We start from the raw sequence: 24,270 nt of genomic DNA on the forward strand, positions 1-24,270 counted from the left end.
AGAAATTTGTCCTGAATCGTTTTAAAATTGTCCGTCTGTTGGAATATCCGTCTGTCGTTTCTTTGTAAATAATGTGATGGTGACATTTGTTACCCAATAATTACAAAATTTTGCACATACCACTTATTTAGCCCATAGATTTTCACATATAAGGATGTTAGGTTAAGTTGAAAGAAGGTTCGGATGTTAATCCGCCCCATGCTAATATGGCCATACACTTAAGCCAGTAATCGGCATGTTGTGCGCTCTAAATATTAAAAAAAAGGAACCTTGAAAAAGAAAATTTAGGTTAGGAATTCCTTGCTGTAAGAATGTAGTTCCAACAATTTTTTGAGTATTCATCTAAAAGTCTTTGCTTAACTTCTTCAAAATTGGTTCAGATTTGGATATACATAGCTTCCACCAAATTTATCAACCTACTGTCACTAAAGCCCAATAACTTAAATTTGGGTCATGTCTTTATATGTGAGCTTTATGCAAATCTGAACCAATTTTGATACATTTTAGCAGAGTCTTTCAGATGGCTAATGAAATATTCCATACAAATTTCGTGTAAATCGCTTGAACATTAGCGAATATCAGGAGATATATATATATATACATTAGGGTGTACATTTATTTGTATTTCTGGAATATACGATTAATCGTTTTTTTTTTTTGAAAAATCACGTGTAATAATTAATCGAACAAGACCGAAAAAGGACATCGATTAATCGGTTAATCGATTTATATGGCTGTTCCTTAATGGAATGTTCATTAGAGCTGGCAAACTATCGATAATCGCAACATTCGATATTTTCAATAGTTTTAATAATAAATATCGATAGTATCGATACTATCGTTTATTTCCCATCACCTATATTTCAAACGGAAATGAGAAGAAAAAATCAGTAGATCAATTTAGCGATATCAATGCATAGACCAAATAAAACCAAGGTTAATAAAGTCATGAGTGAAATTCTTGTACAAAATTTTAATGAAAATTGCGCCCTCTATAGGCGTAATGTATCTTAAAGGAAACATTCAGTGTCGCATTGCTTATTTTGTTTAATTTTGCAAAAAATTTAACTTTTGCGATAGTATCCATTGGATAATTCCGATAATTAGCCAAAAAATTAAATATCGATAGCATCGATAGTGCCATCGATATTTTGCCACCTCTAATGTTATGGGCAAAATTTGTAATAAAACAATATGGGATATTTTTTGAGATTTTATCCTTCAAATATATCTCATATACAGTGACATAGAAAAGTCTACATACCCCACTCAGTAAACACCGTTTTTCAAAACGAAATTTTTGAACGAAAAACTTCTTTTGGTAAATATCAGTAATATTATAATTAGTTACAATTTTTAGGTAAAATTGTATCCTATCTCTGTTGTTGTAATTTTCTGTAACTGCTATTTTTTGAAAAGGTATGTAGACATATCGGTGTCACTGTATGTATGTCGATTTGATTTGTAAATAGAGCAAGTGGATCCAATTTGTTTGATTTTCCTCTCTGAACTAGAGCATAAAATTCTCATTTCAATTGATTGAAATTTTTCCCAAGTAGGGCCTAAAAGAGCGAAAAATGGAGACAAATGACACAATTCATATGTTTTAAATCTTTTTTTAACAGTAAAACGATAAATCGTTCTTAATGATTCGGTTATTTGTTTATTTGAAAATATTTTATTTTAAATTTGTAGATTATTTGATAAATTCACGAATAATCGATTAATCGAATAACAATGAATCGAGTGTTCACCCTAATATAAAAGGAAACTGTAACCCCGTTTACACTGCTCTTTAAGTCCGGATTTAGTGGCTCGATCATCTGTTTCCCTTTATAAAATCAGCTGACGAGAGCCTTAAATCCGGATTTAATGAGCAGTGTAAACGGGGTTTATATCTGATTCTGAACCGATCGATTGATCGACTAATCGAATAACAATTAAACGAATAACAAGGAAACTTTATCTAGTCCTGAACCGATTTTTACCAAAATTCATATCTTTGGGGTAAAAAAGTGATATGTGGCATCTGTTATGATGGGTAACAAATGCGATCTAAGCTTTGATTGCAAAAAAGGCAGACAGACAAACGGCACAGAAACAGACGGACACGGCTTAATCGAATCGGGAGGAATTTTTAAGTCGCATCGTGCTTTGGACCACATCCACTGTTGTGGCTCATGGTGGAGTTCATGTTATAACCATAAATGTCATGTCGGGAGGAATTTTTAAGTCGAATAGTGCTCTGTTCCACATCCACTGTTGTGGCCTAGGGTGGAGTTCATGTAATAACCATAAATGTCATACAAATGTGTACTTTGTTTACGAATTTAGCTAAACTGTATTTTACGGGGTAATTCGCAAAAAAAATCTAATTTTTTGCATACCCTCTAATTTTGACCCCAGGAACCCGAATATGATCCATTCGGATAAGAATTACGCCTTGTCGGGGTTCAAGAAGCAAAATCGGGAGAAAGGTTTATATGGGAGCTGTATCAAGCTATTGATCGATTCAGACCATATTAGACACGTATGTTGAAGGTCATGAGAGAAGCCGTTGTACAAAATTTCAGCGAAATCGGATGAAAATTGCGCGCTCTATAGACTCGAGAAATCAAGAGCCAAGATCGGTTTATATGACAGCTATACCAGATTATTAACCGATTTGAATCATCCTTAGCACAGTTGTTGGAAGTGATACCAAAACACCACGTGCAAAATTTCAGTCAAATCGGACGAGAATTGCGCCCTCTAGAGGCTCAAGAAGTCAAGATCCAAGATCAGTTTATATGGCAGCTATATCAAAACATGGACCAATTTGGCCCATTTACAATCCCAACCGACCTACACTAATAAAAAGTGTTTGTGCAAAATTTCAAGCGGCTTGCTTTACTTCTTCGAAAGTTAGCGTGCTTTCGACAGACAGACGGACGGACATGGATCGACCTAAAATGACATGACGATCAAGAATATATATATACTTTATGGGATCTTAGACGCATATTTCGAGGTGTTACAAATAGAATGACGAAATTAGTATACCCCCATCCTATGGTGGAGGGTATAATGAAAGGTAGTAATTAGTAGATTACGAATATGCAAACAAAGGTCCAAACTTTTGACCCGGGATGGACCTGCGGGGTCTCGAGAATTTGGAACCCTCTTAAACCTAGGCAATATGGGTATCAAATTAAAGGTTTGAACGAAAAGATTACGAATATGCAAAAAATTAAGCTCTAAATTAAAACACATACAAATTTACAAAAAAAAAATGAAAAATTACAAAAAAATCGCGCTTATTTTATTTAAAATACTTTTGCCACTGTTGGACTTCTGGAGGAGGAGAAAATCTCAAACCCGACAGAAGGCCGTCAAATTTGTCCAACTTTGGTAGGCAAATAGAGTTTTATTTTAAATACTTTTGTATATTTCCTACTGTTGGATATATGGATGAGGAGATAATCTCAAACCCGACCGAAGGCTGTCAAATTTGTCCAACTTTGATAGGCAAATAGAGTTTTATTTTAAATACTTTTGTCTATTTCCTACTGTTGGAAATGGATAAATTTTTCCAACTTTGGAACGCAAATATAGTTTTATTTAAAATAAGAACAATTAAAATAATAATTCTCAAGACCCCATAGGTCTTTCCCGGGTCATCATTTTTGACATTTTATTGCATATTCGTAATTTACTAATCAATATCTCATTCATCATTTAATCATTTGATGCCCATAATACCTAGGTTGGACATCTTACCCCCAAGGGGGGTTTTGGCCCCTAGGGGAGTCAACGGGCCCGAGCTCCAAAAACGGACTTCATATTCGGGTTCCTGGGGTTAAAAATAGGGGGTATAAAATACAGTTTTGCCACGAATTTCATGCTAGGACCTAAAATTCTCAACAGGATACTGTAAAAAGTACCACATCCAACTGTGGATGTCGTGTCGACATGGGTCATATTTAACCGATCGCCATAATATTTCGTATTTGGTTTATTGGGTCAAAGGGAAAAAAGGTTGTGGAAAATGAATGCGTGTCAAAAAAATAACTTTTGTTTTTTTTTTTTTTGGGACAGCCTAATGCCTTTGGTTTCGGTAACTATATGTGTAGGAAAGATGGTTTAATCGCTAGAATAACGAGGAAGGTTGTGAGCAGAAGATCTACGATCTAAACGCAATATTTCAATCATAGAAGAAATAGAATGTTTGGATCTTTCTTCTCTCAGGCAATAGAGGGCCTAAGAGTGGTGAATCCAGATCAACTCAAGGACTTCATGCTGGCATCTAAATGGTATGAGAAAGTGTTTTGACTTTTTAGAGCAGAAGAGAAGGGACTTGGTGGAAAACTAGCGGTTTAAGGATAGAGAAGATTGACGAATTAGAGTGTCCCAAAGAAAAAACAAAAGTTAAATACAAAATACAAATGCAAATATGTGTAGGAAAGATGGTTTAATCGCTGGAATAACGCTGAAGATGAAGAAGAGATGATGAAGAAGAGAGCAGAAGAGGTTTTGGGATTTACGATCTAAACGGAATATTTCAAATACAAGAAATAGGATGCTTGGATCTTTCTTCTCTCAGGCAATAAAGAAGCTAAGAGTGATGAATCCAGATCAACTCAAGGACTTCATGCCGGCATGTAAATGGTATAAGAAAGTGTTTTGACATTTTTTAAGCAGAGAAGATGGAACTTGGTGGAAAACTAGCGGCTAAAGTAGAGAGAAGACTGAAGAATCACAATGGTAATATGAGGGCCTCAGCGAGCGAGAGGATAAAAAGGCGATGAATTGGTATCATCTCCATCCAACCTAACCTAAAGGTACAAAGGCATGAGATCGGGCCTGACATTCAGCACCTCTCTCGTGTTTCAGCATAGCCCCAATTCGCTCTAGCTGCTCGATTGTCGTAGGGCACAGTTGTCAAGAGCCGTATGGTGAGAATCGTTATTAGCATTAGTGAGGGGATAACCATAGCCAATTTAACTATGCGAATTTTGCTTAAACTTTAACATCGGTATTCACAAAACTAAAGCAGATTAAAGGAAGGTTTATTTGACAGTTCTATAAAGAAAATCTGTGAAACAAACCTACTGCTGCATTAAGTTTTTTGAATATGGGCATAAATATCTAAAAATTTTTGCTTTTAGCAAAGTGACAAAATAAAAAAAACTGTATTTTCCATATTCGAAAAAAAAACAAGATAAAATATTATAAACATTTAAAAATAAAAGAAATTGTAATAAAAAAACTATACCTAGTCGCACATTACAGAAGATTTAAAGCAGACTTTGCGGCATTAAAATTGGATCCCATCCATTCGTAAAGCATTTAAAATTTAAATATAATTAAAACATTTTGAATAATGAATTCCAATCGTACTATTAACTCTATAACTCTTAACCGTATTCATAAAGTGTTGGGTGTATTTTGAAATTTGTACTTTAATTCAATTTGGTCAGTACAAGATTTCTTGTATTAAATATTATGAAAAATAACCTTAAGCCAAACGGAAAGGAGTTGAAATTTCCTAAGAAACAACAATCCAGAAACTTTTTCTTTTCCATTAAAACAAATGAGCAGGAGATGGTGCCTTACCAAAGGGTAAAGATTAATTAATTTAGAAAAATTACAGTGACTAACTAAAATTACTTTCGAAAAAGTAACAATTAAAATTAATAAAAAAAATAATAATAAAAAAATGTGTTTTTAAAAAAAGTGATTTTCAGTCACTTTCGTCGCCTGCCCTTGTCAGGTCTAAGCGGCGTCTTTTCAAATTTCTTTTGGCCGAGGGCGATGAGGCGGCAGCAGCAGCAGCATTACTTTTGCTACTTGCAACTTGTGTCATCTGTTGCTGCTGTTGTTGGTGTTTCGAGGGTGAGTTCTTAGTAAACCATTTGGTTAATTTTGTTACCTGTGTTGGATTACATTTGGGTTTGGGTGATTTCTTACTGGTCATTTGTTGCTGTTGCTGCGTTGGTTGCTGCTGCGGCTGCTGCTGTTGTTGTTGTTGTTTGCTCTGCTTACTCGGAGTACCTGCCTCTGAGTTATTGCCACTGTCCTCCTGGGAACCTGTAAGAGTTTGTGTTAAACCTCCCTGAAAATATTTTGTTATTTTATTATTTTGTGTAGATTTCTGTGCTTGATGCACTGGCGATATTTCGCCATTCGAGTGCAGACGCATAACACTGCCAAAGGTGCCATTATTGGTTATCTCAAAGATTTCATCCTCCAGCACGGACGAAGAGGCAATGGAACGACTACGCTGTCTCTCCTTTAAGGCTTTATGGGCTTCCGCTATGGCTTCTAGGGGATGATTGGGCACTATGGGACCCTGCACTTTGGTCTTTTGTTTGTTTCTTCTAGAGGGAGAGCTGGAGTTGTTCGTTTCCGCCATGGCAGAGGCAGCAGCAGTGCTAGGCTTGGCAGCAGCATCATTGCCCTCACTGCTTGTCGCTGTTCCTTTGGTTTTTTGCTTCTTATTTGGGGGCTCAAACATGTTCTCCAAAATATCCAAACAGCTGCGATCCCTGTAGGATTTCTTGCCACTGTTGTTGCTTTTATTGTGGTTGCTACTACTGCCTGCATTCTGTGTTTTTTGAGTGGTCAAAGCATAATGTTGCTGCAATTGTTTAACCTCCGAACCGAATATCTTGAAACCTTCAAATGGGGCATTTGTTTCCTCTGTATTGGCATTCTGTGAGCATGGCAGTTGTTGGGCCAAATCTGAGCAATTGCTGAAGAGATCTGGCGATTTAGCGCTGGTTCGGGTATTGTGTTGGGCCAAAAGTTGCGAAAATGTTGGTACCTTACTATTCGAGTCCTCGCTTTGATTTTGTGCCGCTGCTCGTCTAGGCTTTAAAGCTCTGGTGCGACGACTGGTGGCCGCGGTTAAATTCATGGATGAGCTATCGGTATCGGATCCTGAAACCACTATAACATCATCAGTCTTTTTGTCTTTTGTCGTCTTTTTTCCGGATGCTTTATCAACAGGTGGTGTGGGAGGAACAAATATCACCTCCGAGTCTCCAAAGAAACTGCTGCTAGACATTATTGAAGACGGAATTAGAGAGTTTCTTGTGGATATTGGTGTAGCTGGTATTAAAAAGTCCGCCCGTTTCTTTTGGGTATTGTTTTCGCGGGCGCTGACATCACTTAGACGCTGGGCACATTGTATGGGATCGTAATCCTGCGAACAAGTCATTGAAATTACCGGGGCTTGGGTATCATTAACATTGACATCTGCGTTGGAAGGTTTTGAACTTTTCGACTGCGGTGTAGTTTGACGTTTTCCCTCCTCACCTCCTTTGTTGGGTGTTGTGGTTTTCTTATGCTTGGGTTTATCATTGCTAAACAATGAGTTTTTGACTGCATTCATATTTCTACCGCTGCTACCAGCGGAACGTGTTGAACGCTTGGCACTACGCGTCTCACGGTTGTGCATTACCACATGTTCAACATTGAGCTCTCGTTTAATGCGCTGCAAGGTGTTGGTGAGATCCTTTGTGGGAAGCGAACGCCTGCTTTGTGGAGTATAATCCTCGAGAGGCTCCGTTTTTATAACCATATTCGGCGTTATCGGCGTTGTCGGCGTAGTTGTTGCCTTATTTTTATCGCCAGGACTGTCATTTCTATTAACATGGCTTTTCTTGGGCCTCGTTGACAAGGGTGTACTACTGGTATTGGTGTTTTCTTTCTCGGGAGCTTGATCACTTCTCCTGCTGGTTCTTGACTCGCGAGGTGTTGATGCAGTGTTTTCCTTTTCTTCACCCTTTTGAGGGTTTTGTACTGTCCTAAGTCTCTTTGCACTTGTTTCCTTTTGAGAGGATTTGTCTTTTTCGCCGCTCATATTAGTTTTTCCCAAAGTGGGAGTTTTGTTGGCAGTGTTATCCTTGTCATTGTTTTTATTCGACTTTAAAGGGATATCGTTTTTCCTTGCCACTACTTCCTTGGATGGCTGCTGTTTTCTCATGTCCTTGCTTTTTGGTGTAACCTTAATGTTTTCCACATTGCCTCGCTTCTTGCCACTCACCAAACGTGGATTCTCCTCAGCATTTCGGGTACGTCGTTTGGGTGTGGTTTCATTTTGAAACTTAAGATTTGTAGCAACATCCGCTTTCAGTCTATCGTGTTCAGTTAACTTTTTCTTTCTTTCCTTCTTTTTGACAGTATGTCTTTCCTTTTCCACATTTTCAGTTCCCGCCTCATCTTTTTCTTTTTCCGAAGTTTGACTTGCCCCCTCATTATCATCCTCTACATCATTATCTTCATTTTCTTCGTCATCACTTGACAAATCCACAATGTTGTCATCATCAGTGGGATCGTTACAAATTTCTGGCACATCATTTGTGTCCTCAGAGTCGGAGACCAACAATAAGGGAGACATAACAATGGCCTCATCGGAATTATCTCTGGTGCCGGTTTGTTTGTCTGGCGCTACAATCGGAGGAGTCTCATTTATAAAAGCCACTTCGTCATCCAAATTTAAGACATCTTGCATTTCACGTTCCTTTTGTTGTTTTTCCCGCTCCTCCATCATTTTTTGTAATTGCTGGTGCTCCTGCTCCCTTTGTTGCTTTTGCTGTTTCAGCTTTTCCAGTTCTTGTTGCTTTCTCCTCTGCCGACAGTATTCTTCGAACAACTCTTGTGTATCCCGCACCCTTTCATCTGGACGATTTTGTGTGGCAATCTCTACACTACTGCTCTCTGAGTTGGTGGCATTCTGTTTTTCTCGAAATATATCCAAGTTAATTTTGTACCGATCAGCTGGAACCAAAGGCAGATGTTGTTCGTACTGATGACAGTAGCGCCTAAGACGAAAGTTTCTGTAAATAAAGTCAAGTAGGATGTGAACAAATAGTGGACAAAATGAGTCATTTGGCGCATTAGGCGGCCTTGCCAACCTATTTGCTATGGTGGCACAGGTTGGCATTTAGTCGGAGGCGGAGGCGAAGTGCAAGCATTATTTGTGTCAATAAAGATAATGATTTGCACCCGTTCTTAATATTGCTGGAAACGTGTGGTCTGACAAAGCATGGACGCTGAAAATCTCCAGACACAAATCTGAAAAAATTACTGCAACACAAAATTTAAAGGGCTTCACAAACCAATCCTTGTGTGAGCAAAAATGGCTAAATGCTTTTGAAGCAATGAATAGCCCAGTAGCAATGAAAAAATATTAATGGAAAAGGTCTAAAAAACGCTAAAGTGGTTTGAAGTAGACAGGAATCGGAATATTATAATAAACAACTAGAGGCTCAATAAGTCAAGATTCCAAATCGGTTTAAACGGCAGCTATATCAGGTTATATACCGATCTGCGCCATACAAAGCATAGTTGTTGGAAGTCATAACAAAACACCTCACACAACAGTTCAGCCAAATCGGATGAGAATTGCGCCCTCCAGCGGCTCAAGAAATCAAGATCCAAGATCGGTTTATATGGCAGCTATACCAGGTTATAGACCGATTTAAACCATACTTCACACAGCTGTTGCAAGTCATAACAAAACATCTCATGCAAAATTTTCGCCAAATCGGATGAGAATTGCGCCCTCTAGCGGCTCAAGAAGTCAAGATCCAATATCGGTTTATATGACAGCTATACCAGGTTATAGACCGATTTGAACCATACTTAACACAGTTGTCTTAACAAAACATCTCATGTAAAATTTCAGTCAAATCGGACGAGAAATGCGCCCTTTAGAAGCTCAAGAAGTCAAGACCCAAGATCGGTTTATATGGCAGCTCTATCAGGTCATGAACCGATTTCAACCATACTTAGCACAGTTGTTGGAAGTGATACCAAAACACTACGTGCAAAATTTCAGTCAAATCGGACGAGAAATGCGCCCTCTAGAGGCTCAAGAAGTCAAGACCCAAGATCGGTTTATATGGCAGTTATATCAAAACAGGACCGATTGGCCCATTTACAATCTACCAATCGACCTACCCCAATAAAAAGTATTTGTGCAAAATTTCAAGCGGCTAGCTTTACTCATTGGAAAGTAAGCGTGCTTTCCACAGACAGACGGACGGACATGGTTAGATCGACTTAAATTGTCATGACGATCAAGAATATATATGCTTTATGGGGTATTAGACGCATATTTCGAGGTGTTACAAACAGAATAACGAAATTAGTATATCCCCATCCTATGGAGGGTATAATTAAGTGAGGGGCTTTGGTAGAGGTACATTCTGAAATGTTGAGATGTAAAGTTAAAATATGCTGTGGTAATAACGTTTTCACCGCCCTAGAACCCAGTATTAAGTGTAGACCGTTCAATTCCATGGCAGCCGGTTGGACGTACCGGATAGACCCGATGAATTCCTTCATCGACAAGGGCTGCCGCCTCAGTATGAACTTAAAGCTACCCGCAATATGGCTGAAGAATAACAAAGCGGTCCGGCACAGAATAACAATGCGCACCGTACACAGAAAAAATGAAAATCGGTTTCAATCACGAAGTTAATTGAAAAAGGTGATTTAAAAAATTTTCAAAAAAAAAAAAATTATTGAAAATTTTTCAATTAATTTTTTTTTTGATTAATTTGATTTCCAATTTCCAATCAATTTGATTGATTATCCAATTGATCCAATTAAAAAAATTATTGAAATTTTCAATTAATTTTTTTAATTTTCATTTTAGCTTTCCAATAAAAAAAATGATTGAAAATTTTTTAAGTATTCAATTAATTTTTTAATTTGTCCAATTAAAAAAAATTATTGAAATTTTCAATTAATTTTTTTTAATTGGTCCAATTAAAAAAAATGATTGAAATTTTCGAAATATGAAATTAATTTTTTAATTGGATCAATTAAATTACAATGAAAACAGCTGTTTTCCCATTATAAAATCAGCTGTTTTCAATGAATTTGCGAACGAATCGAGTGACAAAAAGAATACAAATTTAGTAACTTAGGCCGTTATTGTTTAATGAAAAAAGATAAGAATTTCAATCACATTTATAAAGGGTGATTTTTTAGCTATTATCTTTTTGGCAACACTGATTTAAACAGCTCACGTAAGTTTCCTATTTTGTTTCAATGTCAAACATCTTCAGTTTGGTCTATAATTTAACCATGATTCTTCTTACAAACGAACAAACGAACAACGCTTACATTGAATTTTATTATCAAAATACATGCTCTATTAAGAAAGTTCATCGCGCGCTTCTTCAGCGACGAAGCTTATTTTTGGCTCAATGGGTACGTAAATAAGCCGAACTGTCGATTTTGGAGTGAAGATCAGCCAGAAGCATTGCAAGAGCCACCAAAGCATCCCAAAAAAGTCACAGCTTGGAGCGGTTTATGGGCTGGTGGCATAATTGGACCGTACTTCTTCAAAGATGATGCGAATCGTAACGTAACTGTGAATGGTGAGCGCTATCGTGAAATGATATCCAACTTTTTTTTGTCCAGAATATAGCAAAATTGAACTAAGCGGATGGACCATTTGAGGCGCACTCACGCTCAAGATTTACATGAAATAATCTTCAAATTACAATATATGGACCGAACTATCGATTCAAATAAAGATTTAATGCATTTTTTCTGAATTTTATGTGAGATTCAGTAAGATTCAATTATAAAATTATTGAATGTATTAATTTTTTAATTGAAAATGGCAACAATTTCAATACCAATCGTAATTGAAAAAAGAGTTTAGATTCAATTAAAAAAATTATTGAATTAATTAATTTCAATCACGATGGTAATTGAAAAAAATCAGGTTCAATTAAAAAAATGATTGAATCAATTAATTTTTTAGTTGAAAACATTTTTATTTTTAATTAAATTTTTAATTGAAAATAAAATTCGAGATATTTTTTCTGTGTACGGGTAGGAACTTTGACCTCCGATTTGTGTGGTATTCATTCTCATTACAAGAAGCTAAATTTCAATCACGATCGCAATTGAAAAAAAGGAATTCAATTAAAAAAAATGATTGATTCAATTAATTTCTTAATTGAAAATATTTTAACTTTCAATTAAATTTTTAATTGAAAAATTTTTCGAGATATTTTTTCTGTGTACGGTTTGGATCTTTGAAATCCGATTTGTGTAGTGTTCATCCCCATCACGAGAACCTTAGCTGAGAGCTACCGTCCACAAGTTGCGGACACTGGAATGCTTCGTATACGGAATAGCTGCAATTACAGTTGCGGACAAGTTGAGAGGCCAGGAGCCTACGGCTATTACTTAAATACTGAGTGCCTGTGTTACTCGTGATGACAAGGCGAGTTATTGGCGCCTTTTAATAATCAATGGCCATAACTTTTCGCCGCGCACGGTTTGCTCATCTATGAACTTGACGTGGATCACAAACTCCACGTACAAATGTGGCTACTAAAACACAACATACGGAGACGGTTTGCCCAGTCAATCTATTCAGTATCGAAGAGGACATGCAAGACTCAACCGTGTTCCAAACATGACATCCCTCGAAACGATTGGTGCTGACAAAAACATGTCTACATCTGTTCAGATCAGTTGTTCTGGGCAATTTATGGCGGGATATATCCTTCTTGCGATACATATACTTGGCTCTATAGTTTCCAAATTTCCAAAAGCATTTAGTTCAAAAATCGTTACCCCTTTTCTAACTCATTGTTAAGAGATTTATTTATATATTTGAAACAAAAACCGAAAAAAGGGAAGGTTTTCTTTTGTACTTACTTGCAGTAATCCGCCAATCGTTCTCTTTTCAAAAAATACTCTTCCAAGTCGACCCTTTTGTATGTCAGCTCCTTGGCATCGGGTAATTTAAATTTCTCTTCGAATTGTTTAAAATTTGAATATCGAGGTTCCAAGCGTCCTCCCAGTTTTAAAATGTTATGAAGTAATTTTAAATCGCTCTGAAATAGAACAAATCAAAAATTTAGATATAAGTTCTTCGGCAAATAAAGTCCATATTGTGCAAGTTGTACTCACAGTTATATCAACACTTGAGATCAATATATTAACTTTGCGTTCATAGTATTTCAACAGCATTGACATGCAGAAGGTATTATTTAACATTTGCCCACGATTATCGACAATGACATAATCAAAATCGAATTTACTCAAATCGTCCAAAGCCCTTAGCGTACTCCATTTGGCAATGTAAACGTTGTGGGGAGAATCTATTGAATCTGGAAAAAATAAGAAAAAAATCAATAAATAAATGTATAAACAAGTAAGGACGGGCTAAAGTCGGTCAATGCCAACCTTTTGATATGCTACACTAAATTGTGTATAACAAAATATTGGCCTTTTTAGTAGCTACATCTAAAAATAAACCGATCTGAACCATATATGACACAAAGCCTAACATAGGTCACTGTGTCAAATTTCAGTGAAATAGGATCGTGATATCTGTCTATATGACAGCTATATCCAAATCTGGACTGATTTGGCCCACGATGCAGAAAAATGTCGAAGAGCCCAACACAACTCACTGTCCCAAATTTCGGCGAAATCGGACAATAAATGCACCTTTTATGGGCCCAAAACCTTAAATCGAGAGATCGGTTTATATGACAGCTATATCCAAATCTGGACCGATCTGAGGCAAACTGAAGATGGATCTCGAAGGGCCTAACATAAATCACTGTCCCAAATTTCGGCGACAGTGGACAATAAATGCGGCTTTTATGGGCCCAAAACCTTAAATCGAGAGAATGGTCTATATGGCAGCTATATCCAAATCTGGACAGATCTGGGCCAAATTGAAGAAGGACGTCGAAGGGCCTAACACAACTCACTGTCCCAAATTTTGACAAAATTGGACGATAAATGCGCCTTTTATGGGTTCAAGACCTTAAATCGAGAGATAGGTCTATATGGCATCTATATCCAAATCTAGACCGATCTGGGCCAAATTGAAGAAAGATGTCGAAGGGCCTAACACAACTCATTGTCCAAATTTGCAAACTCGGATAATAAATGTAGCTTTTATGGGCCTAAGACCCCAAATCGGCGGATCGGTCTATATGGGGGCTATATCAAGATATAGTCTGATAAAGTCCATCTACGAAATTAACCTGCTTATGGACAAAAAAAAGAATCTGTGCAAAGTTTCAGCTCAATATCTCCCTTTTTAAAAACTGTAGCGTAATTTCAACAGACAGGCGGACATGGCAAGATCGTCTTAGATTTTTACGCTGATCAAGAATATATATACTTTATAGGGTCGGACATTGATATTTCGATGTGTTGCAAACGAAGGCCACCGTAGCACAGAGGTTAGCATGTCCGCCTATGGCGCTGAACACCTAGGTTCGAATCCTGGCGAGACCATCAGAAAAAATTTTCAGCGCTGGCTTCCCATTTCGTACTTTTTAGTACCTAAACGTACGAATATCACAAAAACCCGTCTTATCGCGCGCCTATGACTCACATTCGTGCCAAATTTCATGACTCTAGCTTTAGCCGTTTGGGCTGGGAGTCGAACAGTCTGTAAGCCAATCAGTCAATCACGCGTTTTTATATATAGAGCTAAAATTTGATAAAAATCCGATAACTGAATTGAGGGTCAAGCTTAATGGGTTACAATTTTGTCTTTAAAAATATTTATTGAAATTTGTCTATAAAAAAATTGTTAGGAAAATATTGTTTGGGACGGATGAGCATAAGAAAAAGACTTTACAAATATTAATGCAAAATTTAAATTTTGGTTTAAAAAAATAATCTCGTGGTTGGGTTGTCTGTACAGAGTTTTTCGCTGAATGTTAATCCTTAAAACATTACATTAAAATGTAGTTTTTAGAAAAAATTTAATACATTTTTTTTTATAAACCTTTTGTGTTTAGAAAAAATTTTAAAGAAATTTTGTCTTTAGAAAAAATTTTAAAGAAATTTTGTCTTTAGAAAAAGTTTTAAAGAAATTTTGTCTTTAGAAAAAATTTTAAAGAAATTTTGTCTTAAAAAAAACTATTTTTAGGGGAGTCCGGCCCGTGCTGAAGTTTTATTATAAGAGAATATTACGCTGAAATTTTGTCTCTAGAAAAATATCATTAAAAAATATTTTTAGAAAAAAATTCATTAAAATTTTGGTTTTACTAAGAAATTTATTACAAATTTTCTCCTTAAGAAAAACAATTTTAAGACGGCCCTGGCCTCAGCAAAATGTTGTCTTTGTTGTATATTTTAAATATGAAATTTTTGCATTATAACAAATGTTAATGAAATTTTTTTCCGGGCACGAGGCACCCCCCTCCCTTGGCTACGTCCCTGGTTGGTTGTAAGATATAACGATAAGGCACATTATGTGTATTCGTGTACTCAAATATTTTTGCAAATTTGTCTAAATTGTTACTGAAAGTCTTTCGTGTACCTTATTTGCCAGCAGAAGAGAGCGGCAGAATGCGTGAAAGAAAGCTAAATTTTAAGAGTTTAGCAGTGGAGAGCTTGCAATTTTTTACTTGAGGTTTTTTCCCAGTAGAAATTTGCAGCATCGACCTGCTGCTTTATGAAAAACAACTGTTTAATTCAAAGACTTAAGGCTGTGCGTACTCCTGCACATTTTTACTGGAAAAGTACGCGAGCAGACCTATGATTCTGAACATGCCAAGCTAAATAGTTCTCATAACATAATTATCAGTTCAAATCCTTTTTGTCCATTTTAAATGTGAATGTGGCAAATCTCAACAATATTTTATCGCTAACTGTTAGGGTCTGTATACATAAATGTGGTTTAACTCAACACATGGCAAAATCTAAAAATAAAATACCAATCGTGTTAATATATAGCAAGCATTGTAAATATTGGGTTGCCCAAAAAGTAATTGCGGATTTTTTAAAAGAAAGTAAATGCATTTTTAAAAAAAACTTAGAATGAACTTTAATCAAATATACTTTTTTACACCCTTTTTCCTAAAGCAAGCTAAAAGTAACAGCTGATAACTGACAGAAGAAAGAATGCAATTACAGAGTCACAAGCTGCGAAAAAATTTGTCAACGCCGACTATATGAAAAATCCGCAATTACTTTTTGGGCAACCCAATATATAGCATGAATACTTTTACGCATGGTAATTACTTTCATTACTAAATGGGAACCACTCAATATTAGACCACTACCTGCCTATTATTGCTATCCAATGGCAATTTCTATCAATTCTTTACCTGTATTGCAAGGGATACAAATTACAAGAAAAGTTGACGGTACAAGAGTGTGTGCATGGAATTGTCGTTAACTAGCTATTAAATATTTATTAAATTACCTGAAAAACTCACAACACCTTTAAAGAACTAATACGTGCCTGGATGGTGTCAATTGCTAATTGATTAGAAAAGCTAACCATTGTCAATCTTGTTTCACTACTTAGACCCAATCTACACTTGCCAAACATTGATGTAAAGATTAGCCTCAAAAACACATCTTTACCCATTGTATTTGAAATTGGAGAAGATACGTAACATACAAGACCACAGTGCTGGAAGAAAATTTTCTGTGTTTGACTTAAGGAACAAATGTTCAGCAAAAAACTTGATTAGTTTACGTTATCTCTGTAAAAATCATAGTTTCATTAATGACAAAATGCATTTTATAAATGGCAGCCAGGCCTCTTTTCATCTTTAGCTTGTATGCATGGCCTTATGCTAAGGGCATTAATTCATGTTTATGGCAAAGACATAATGTTATCAGCACTCCTACTCACAGCACTTTGCTGAATTACTGTTGAATTACTGTTGGCGAGCACCGCCACTTCCACCTGCAAATGTGTCTACAACAACAACTGTTGAGAATTTAAGAGGTCTTAGGAGGTACTTCAATTATATGTGCGGTAAATATTCAATGTTGAGGCAGTTTGATTAATAACCAAACGAATGGAACTCTAGAAATCAACTGAGCAGGATGCAATGTGCCTTCTCGGCAGGAATTTTGAAAAACTAAATGCTGGATGTACGATCGATCTGTGGAATATAAATTCGGTCCATTACCTTGTTGCAGCAAAGATTCGCAACCGTTTGAACATGGCGAAGAAAATACGATCTGACACTGCACGGAAGTTGGACATTGAAAAGCTGCAAACACAACAGATGGCAGCGGCATACTCCACTCGACTGACCCAACTGCTTGATGAAAGCACTTCTTGTTACCATAATATAATGGCGAAATGGCAAACCATTGGCTACTCCATGGAAAATGCCACGAAATACGTACTTGGGTACCGGAAGCCTCCTCCAAGAAACCCATGGTACGGCCAAGAGTGTCGAGATGCTACTGAAGCCAAGAATGCGGCATATAGAGCAACCCTGCAATCAGTAGCAACGTGCCAGATGAAGGAGAGGTATCGGGAGAAAAGGAGAGAGGAGAAACGTCTATTCCACAGAAAGAAAAACGAAATGGAAAGACGTGCATCAGCTCATCTGCGCAATCTGGCTAGAAGAACGCATATCCGTTGATTGGAACCTCAGCATACGGAATGTGCCAACTACAGAGGAATTAGTCTCCTGCCCATCGCATACAAGGTACTCTCGAGCGTACTGTGTGAAAGATTAAAACCTAAAGTCAATGAGATAATTGGGCGCCCCATCAATGCGCCTTTTGGAGCTGGTAAATCCACCCTGGGCCCGATATTCACACTGAGCCAAATCCTGGAAAACCCGAGAAGGACAAATCAACACCTACCATCTCTTTGTTGACTACTCAACATGCCTTCGATACTCCTTTACGTTCAAAGGTATTTCAAGCAATGTCTGAGTTTGGTATCCCTGCAAAATTAATAAGACTCTGCAGGATGACAATTGCTGATACGCGTTCCTCAGTAAGAATAGGAAAGAATCTCTCCGAACCATTTAATACCAAATGAGGTTTCAGGCAAGGAGACATCCTATCTTGTGATATCTTTAATATCCTGCTGGAGAAGATTATACGAGATGCTGATGTGAATACATATAACACACTAATCACAAGGGAACACATGCTACTCGCCTTTGACGACGACATCGATATCATAGGTCGGTCACCGAAAGTAGTAACTGCAGCCTTTGAAAGAATCGAAAGAGAGTCAGTGAAAATGGGTCTGGGAGTAAATGAAGATAAGACTAAATGGATGGATTCAACTCGCAAAAAGCCTTGCACAACCGAGCAGATAAAGAAAATGGAGAAAGTTGGGAACCACAACTTTGAGACAGTCAGTAACTTTATCTACCTCGGCACCGAAACGAATGACATCAGCTTTGAGATAAAGCGAAGAATAAACCTGGCAAACAGATGCTACTTTGGACTAAGTAAGCAGTTTAGGAGCAAGGCCACCTCTCGACAAACGAAGATTACACTATACAAGACACTGATACTACCCGTGCTGTTATATGGTTCTGAAGCATGGGTACTTGTGAAAGCAGATGAGGCAGTGCTTGGAGTATTTGAGAGAAAGATTCTTCGTAAAATATATGGACCAGTTTGCGTTTTGGGAGAATATAGGCGACGTATGAACCACGAGCTGTATGACGACGATAGCATAGTTACACGCATCGAAATACAACGGCCGGTCGGTGTCAGTGAGGTGTAGCCGATACCTTTTAAAACGTGCTCTGGCTACAGTAGTATCAGAGATGGTCTGTCGGCAACTCAAATGTATCTTATTTTTAATCTTAATTGAGCCAAACCTAGTCTGGTTTGCCGCGGCAGGTAAATTTCTACAGGTGAATGGGAGGCGGTCGTTCTCCAAGGACCACATTCACCCGGTAGCTATTCACCGCATCTGCTACCGTGTCTGCGTGAATGTTGTTTAGACCAACCCGCTTGATATGCCGCTTTATCTATAGGTTCTCTCTTGTAGCGCTAAGCCACACGCTCCATATCATGCAGATCTACCTTAAGGCTTCTGGGCGTTGGATATCTATCCACAAGATGATGATTTGGATGGTCTCCGCGATAACAGCCCAGAAGGGATTGCTTAGACAGCATGTAGTTATGCCATCGCACTGGTAGGATCTTTGTATCCTGATGGAGGTGGTCCACATGAGAACTGTGGAGACGGCCCGTCGCAGTTCGAAGGGCAGTATTCTGACAGATCTGAATATTATTCCACTGCGTGTCACAAAGCTGACGAGAGATACACTGGCGCTGCATAACTTACCACAGACCGGCCAATGGCTTTGTACGTGGTCAACAAGACTTCTTTGTCAGCACCCCGGCAGCACGGCCAGTGACTTGAGGACCTTGTTTCTACCTTTGACTTTATCGCAAATTGCTGTTGCCATGTGGGAAGAATGTGCTAGATATGTCAAATTTGTATTTTGGGACACTTGATGGACGGAATCGTTTCTCCATCGACTATCACTTTCAGCTAATTATTCATCTCACGCGTATCTGAAGTGAAGAAGTTCGTTGAGTTAGACGTTCAACCTATCGCAGATATCATCAATGGGTGATGGGCCTGATGCAATGATCGTACAAATAATACGATCTCTATGCCGTTTGGAGGGGGTGGAATGGAGGATAGATAGAAGTTAAACTGTGCCCGAGATATCACCCCGCCATGGTCAACTCCCTGTTTCACTCTACGGTGCTTCGACTTCTTATTCCTAAATTCCCCAAATGATTGGCGACCACACAGATATTTCGCGACGCAGCGAACTCAGCTCTGGCTGGAGGGACGAATTGGCGATTTCCTCAAATAATTTGGCATATCTGACCATGTCGAATGCCTTCGATAGGTCCAGTGCCACGAGAACCGTCCTATCACAATTGTCTGGTCTGATTAAAGCCACGCCATATGTGTGCGGTGATGGCATGCAAGCAGTTGTTGTGCTATGCAGTCTTCGAAATTCGGCGAATGGAAATTCTCCAACGAGGCTCGGTAGGAGTAGTCCCTCAAGCGTCTTGGCTACTGGTGAGAAAAGGGAGATCGGTCTGTACGACTCCCCCTAACTCGGGTCCTATCCGGGCTTCAGTAGCGGGATCATTCTGACCATCTTCCAGACATCGAGTACTATAAGAGTATTCAAAGACAGGTTGGGGACGGTTGTAAGGTACTAAACTCCAGGTAGATCCAGATCCAGGTCCGTCGGGACCCAAAGCCTTGTATAATATCGGCCCCTGATGAAATTTGTAACTTCATTCGTGGTAAATTGCGATGACTTACCATCGGTTTGGAGATCACGGATGTGACGAATGACTCTCCTACTAGCCCTGTCACTCTCGGGATGCACAATAAAATCGAGGAGTTGTCAGTTAACTGAAGCGGCGTTTGGTGCACTCTCTGAAGACGGCCCAATCGGCCTTCTTATGATTGTTAAATGTCCGGCGCTCTGAGGTTATGAAGTCGGGTGGTCGGTCGATGGTGAGAATTACGGGGAGGTGGTCTGATCCCAAAGAAATGACGGCATGCGGCTGCAACTCCTCGTAATGCTAGTGGGGGCATCCTCATTCACCGTGCAAAAGGTAGAGCCTTCAATATTCTCTGCCAAAGCAATGCCCTGCTAGTCGTAGGAGAGAATGCCATGAACCGTGATTCGCATTAAAGTGTCCTGGACCAGACGATTACGACCAGACAGTAGCCCACTTATGTCAGGCTTGTAAACTTGGCCATTAACTGGGTCACAACTACCAACCGGCGGTATGTACCCGTTGTATAGCTCTAACTTGGCAGTACCGGACCTGACTGCTATCGCCAGGCACTCCATGTTGGGGCTCACTAGCACCTGGCGCAGGCGTGATGGGTCTAAACCGCACGGAATGGTGTACCACGAAGGCCAATCGCCCACCTCTATTCCTTAAGCGATCCTAACGCAGCACATTGTGTCCGTTATAACTGTGCAGGCTACAGGTGTTGGTTAGCTTTTTATCCTGGATCGCTGCTACTAACATGTTCTTCCGACTCATAAAATTCACGATCTCGTCGATCTTGCCCTGCAGACCAATTCTATTGCAAGAAAGATACACTTCCCGGCACTGGCCTGGCAATATTGGGACGTGTGTGTTGCCGTTGCGTATATTCGGAGGTCGGAGCGGTCACATAGTCCTACGACAAGGACGCAGAAGGCGAAGACACCGACGCTTCTGACCCACTGAGCCAGCTAGGCTAAAGTAGCATTTACGACGAATCTTTAGTGGAGGAGGTAAACTGCTACTAAGAGAATGCTTTTCTCGTAGACCATTCGCCGTCCATAGTGGCTAAAGAAGATATCCTATATCGGAACATCAGAGTAGTTCTTACTCAACTACATTCCGGCAGGTGCAGCAGACTCAATCCCCACTGAACCAGGTTAGCACTTTGAGCTCCGACTTCCGTGGTGTTCATCGTTATCATGGGAAACTCAGAGCTACAGGTTGCGTCCATAGGTAACCCATCGGTGGTATAGAGTGTAGAGGTGGGCGGCAATGGATTAAATACTGAGTTCCTGTGAAACTCAATATAACAAGCCAAGCTAATGGCTTCTTTAAATAATAAATGCCATGACATTCTCGCGTCGAACGGTTCTCGTGCTCGAAACGACCTATCCTGATGAGGGAGCACATCCCTATTGGTCTGGCATTGTTGCTGTAGCAGTGTGTTGTATACTGAGGCGACAACCCTTGCCAATTGGGACTTCATCGGACCAACCGGCTGCCATGGGAATTGCTAAATATTTAACCTGGAACAAACGACAAGCAACAATCTATTCAACTGTCCGGCCAATCCCACACTACTTTCTACTAGATTGCTTTGGACGCCTAGCAAATGTTATAACAATAACAGCAACCAATCAAAGCGAAACAAGAAACCACGGTTACATGTGGAACGGCTGTTTTAAATGCTATGCGAAAGAGGGATATTGATTACTTTGTGACAATCAGAGGTCCATCGCCCTTTGGCCCTATGAAAGATTTGCATGCATGTTCCCGGCACGGGATAGCTGTGTTACGAGAAGCTTAGCTGCAAGCTACCGGGCGCGTCCACAGGTTGCGGATAGTGTAATGCTCCATATGGAGTAGCTACAACGGCAGTCGCGGACACTCAGCGGTATCGAACGGAGAGTCTCAGTGAGAGGCCGGGCGGCACCGGCTCTTGTACAAATACTGGGTGCCTATGATGCTCGATATGACAAGGCGAGTTATTGGCGCCTTTAAATAACCAATGGCCACCCTGTTGCCACGGCGATCCGTACTTTGGACTTGCTTGCTTATCTACAGGAGCATGATGAGGATCGCCACCTTCACATACAAATTTGGTTACAACAACAACAGCTTGCGTGTTCAAAGTCATACCCGCAGATCCTAAAACCCTGAGGCTATAGACTCTACTTAAAATGTTTTTCTTTTTTGCTTTATAGTTCGGTTTTTAAAAAGGCGATCTGCTAACCTACAGATATTTACATACACCACTTAAGGCCTTAAGGTGAAGGGCTAGCAATGGCACCCAACAACAAAGAAGTATCAAAACAAAACCAAAAATGAAAGTTTTAAAATTTATGTATAAACAAAAAAATCAAATCTCGATCTTTTGAGCATATACAACCTAAAAGCAACTTTAAAATGCTGACCAAAGCATAAAGAATTTGCTAACCTTGAGTAAAAAAAAAAAAACAGTGACAGCACGGACTGGACAATTCTTGAAAAAATTAACAGATGTCATTTTTATCAAATCATTTAACAAGCTTACCTTTATTATCCTTAATGACTTTCACATTACAATTGGTCAAGACACTAAAGTGAAATTCCCAGCCAAGCACATAGTTTTCATCATTCTGCACTATGATCAGTGATTTCCTGTTGGCACAGGCAGCATCCAGCAATACGGCTACGGCTGCCTGTTTGCCCAAACCGCTTTCATCGTTGTAAACACACAGTTCGCCCTTTGCCAGAAAGTTATGCATAAATATGCAGGCATCAATCTGAAACTGCTTGAGATATTGACGTACATGGCCAGGGATTTGGGCGCGAAATGATAAGCGCACTGCCACCGGAGGATGATCGGCAACGAAGTGATACATTATTGGTGTGTTTGTAAGCCCAGCGGGGGTCGTTAGTCCCCAAATGTCGTCGGTGTCGTCGTGGTTGGAAAAGGCTTAAGTATTTCACTATAGCCGCTGCTACTACTGCTGCTGCTGCTGCTATTGAATGTAGTGTAATGATAAATATATGGCCACCAGTATGTAGAGTAGTTTTAAATAGAAAAATATAACAAACATGGAAAAGGAACCAATAAGCAGTGATGAGGGTGTATCTAAGTTCTCTTGATTGATGCGGTAGGTCATAAAAACCGACATGAAATTCTATTTGTCCTGCAGCTGTTGTTTCTACTTGTGGTGAGGAGGCGCCGGAGGTGGTGTTGTCAAAGTTAATGTTCTAAAAGTTTCTATTTTCAATGCGCTTCCGTGCTTCGGCCTTTTACAACTTGGCTCTTTTTTGAGTTTTTCTTTTGTTAATATATTTACTAAATATTCACTGTTTCACTGTTGAACGTATAGGTAGATATGTACATAAATATGGCCAAGCCTTCTCTCACTTCACACACTTTTTGGGGGGATTCTCAGTTGATTCTTCTTATTGGAGATCTAAAGTTGTAAGTCACCGCTATTTTTGAGTTCTTAATTCACAGAGCACAGAAGTTTATATTTAGGTCATTGAACAAAAGTATATATTTTAAAGCGGAGAGAAAATGAAAAATTAAACGTAGACGTTGTGGTTGATTGTTCTTCTTTGTTACGTGTTTGCCTTCTTGTTGTTTTTGTTAGGTAGCTCTGCTCATAGCCGCAGCAGCGCCGTCTTGACGATTACTTGCCGATGATGATGATTTTCTTGTTGATTTGTTGTTGTACCAGTTTTTTCTTTTGGGGGCTAGCTATGTTACAGCAATGTAGTTTTTGTTGTGGTTGGTGTTGGTGGTGGGAGCAACCATGCACACACTCACTCCTCTCTCTCTCACAATGAAATCAACTGGTAAGTAAATGGGTAGGAGGTGGGCACATTTCCCGCCATTTTTATTTTCTTTTTATCGGCGGGAGTACATTGAAAATTTTATTGGCATATAATTTTCACTGATTTTAGCAATAATCGAGAAGCAACTATTTGTTAATACTTTTTAACTTCACCCAAATTTGTTAATTATTTATAAAACTTTTCCGTTTGAATTATAATTTCTAAAAGAATCGTTTCTTTGCTTCTTTAATTTTGCCGTGGTTGATACGACTGGTCTCGGACAATGAAAGCAAAACAAAACAAAATGTGTGAAAAAGTCAAAGAGGACTTTTAGTGGACCAAATATCAAATAATCGATTATGAAATCGAGTCATCGATAGGTTTTGGATTTTTTGTGATTATTTGATTACCCGAAACTGCACCCTAGATGAAATG

The 24,270-nt window shown here is 38.8% G+C and overlaps 1 protein-coding gene across 2 annotated transcripts; it reads right to left on the minus strand.

Moving 5' to 3' along the window:
• Nucleotides 1-1,667: 1,667 nt before the first annotated feature.
• Nucleotides 1,668-23,783, minus strand: LOC106087348 (protein suppressor of underreplication). 2 transcript variants are annotated; one of them, XM_013252364.2, is made up of 5 exons: nt 23,104-23,783; nt 22,577-23,027; nt 12,934-13,133; nt 12,679-12,857; nt 1,668-8,822 (listed from the first exon to the last, which is right to left on the minus strand). In XM_013252364.2, the coding sequence occupies exons 2-5, from the start codon at nt 22,905-22,907 to the stop codon at nt 5,723-5,725; spliced, it is 3,810 nt and encodes a 1,269-aa protein (XP_013107818.2). In that variant the 5' UTR covers nt 22,908-23,027; nt 23,104-23,783; the 3' UTR covers nt 1,668-5,722. The 2 variants fall into 2 exon arrangements, with proteins under 2 accessions (XP_013107818.2, XP_059216208.1); XM_059360225.1 differs by lacking the exon at nt 23,104-23,783 and having other exon boundaries at nt 22,577-23,031.
• Nucleotides 23,784-24,270: the final 487 nt, after the last annotated feature.

This window comes from Stomoxys calcitrans, chromosome 1 (genome assembly GCF_963082655.1).
Source record: "Stomoxys calcitrans chromosome 1, idStoCalc2.1, whole genome shotgun sequence".
In the NCBI taxonomy this organism is placed as follows: domain Eukaryota; kingdom Metazoa; phylum Arthropoda; class Insecta; order Diptera; family Muscidae; genus Stomoxys; species Stomoxys calcitrans.

Excerpts from the sequence above, each read along its gene's own strand:
- LOC106087348 (XM_013252364.2), bottom strand. The coding sequence starts at position 22,907 with ATGTATCACTTCGTTGCCGATCATCCTCCGGTGGCAGTGCGCTTATCA. Across the intron at positions 13,134-22,576 it reads AGTCATTAAGGATAATAAAG|ATTCAATAGATTCTCCCCAC; the intron begins GTAAGCTTGTTA and ends TATTTTTTCCAG. Across the intron at positions 12,858-12,933 it reads TCTCAAGTGTTGATATAACT|AGCGATTTAAAATTACTTCA; the intron begins GTGAGTACAACT and ends GTTCTATTTCAG.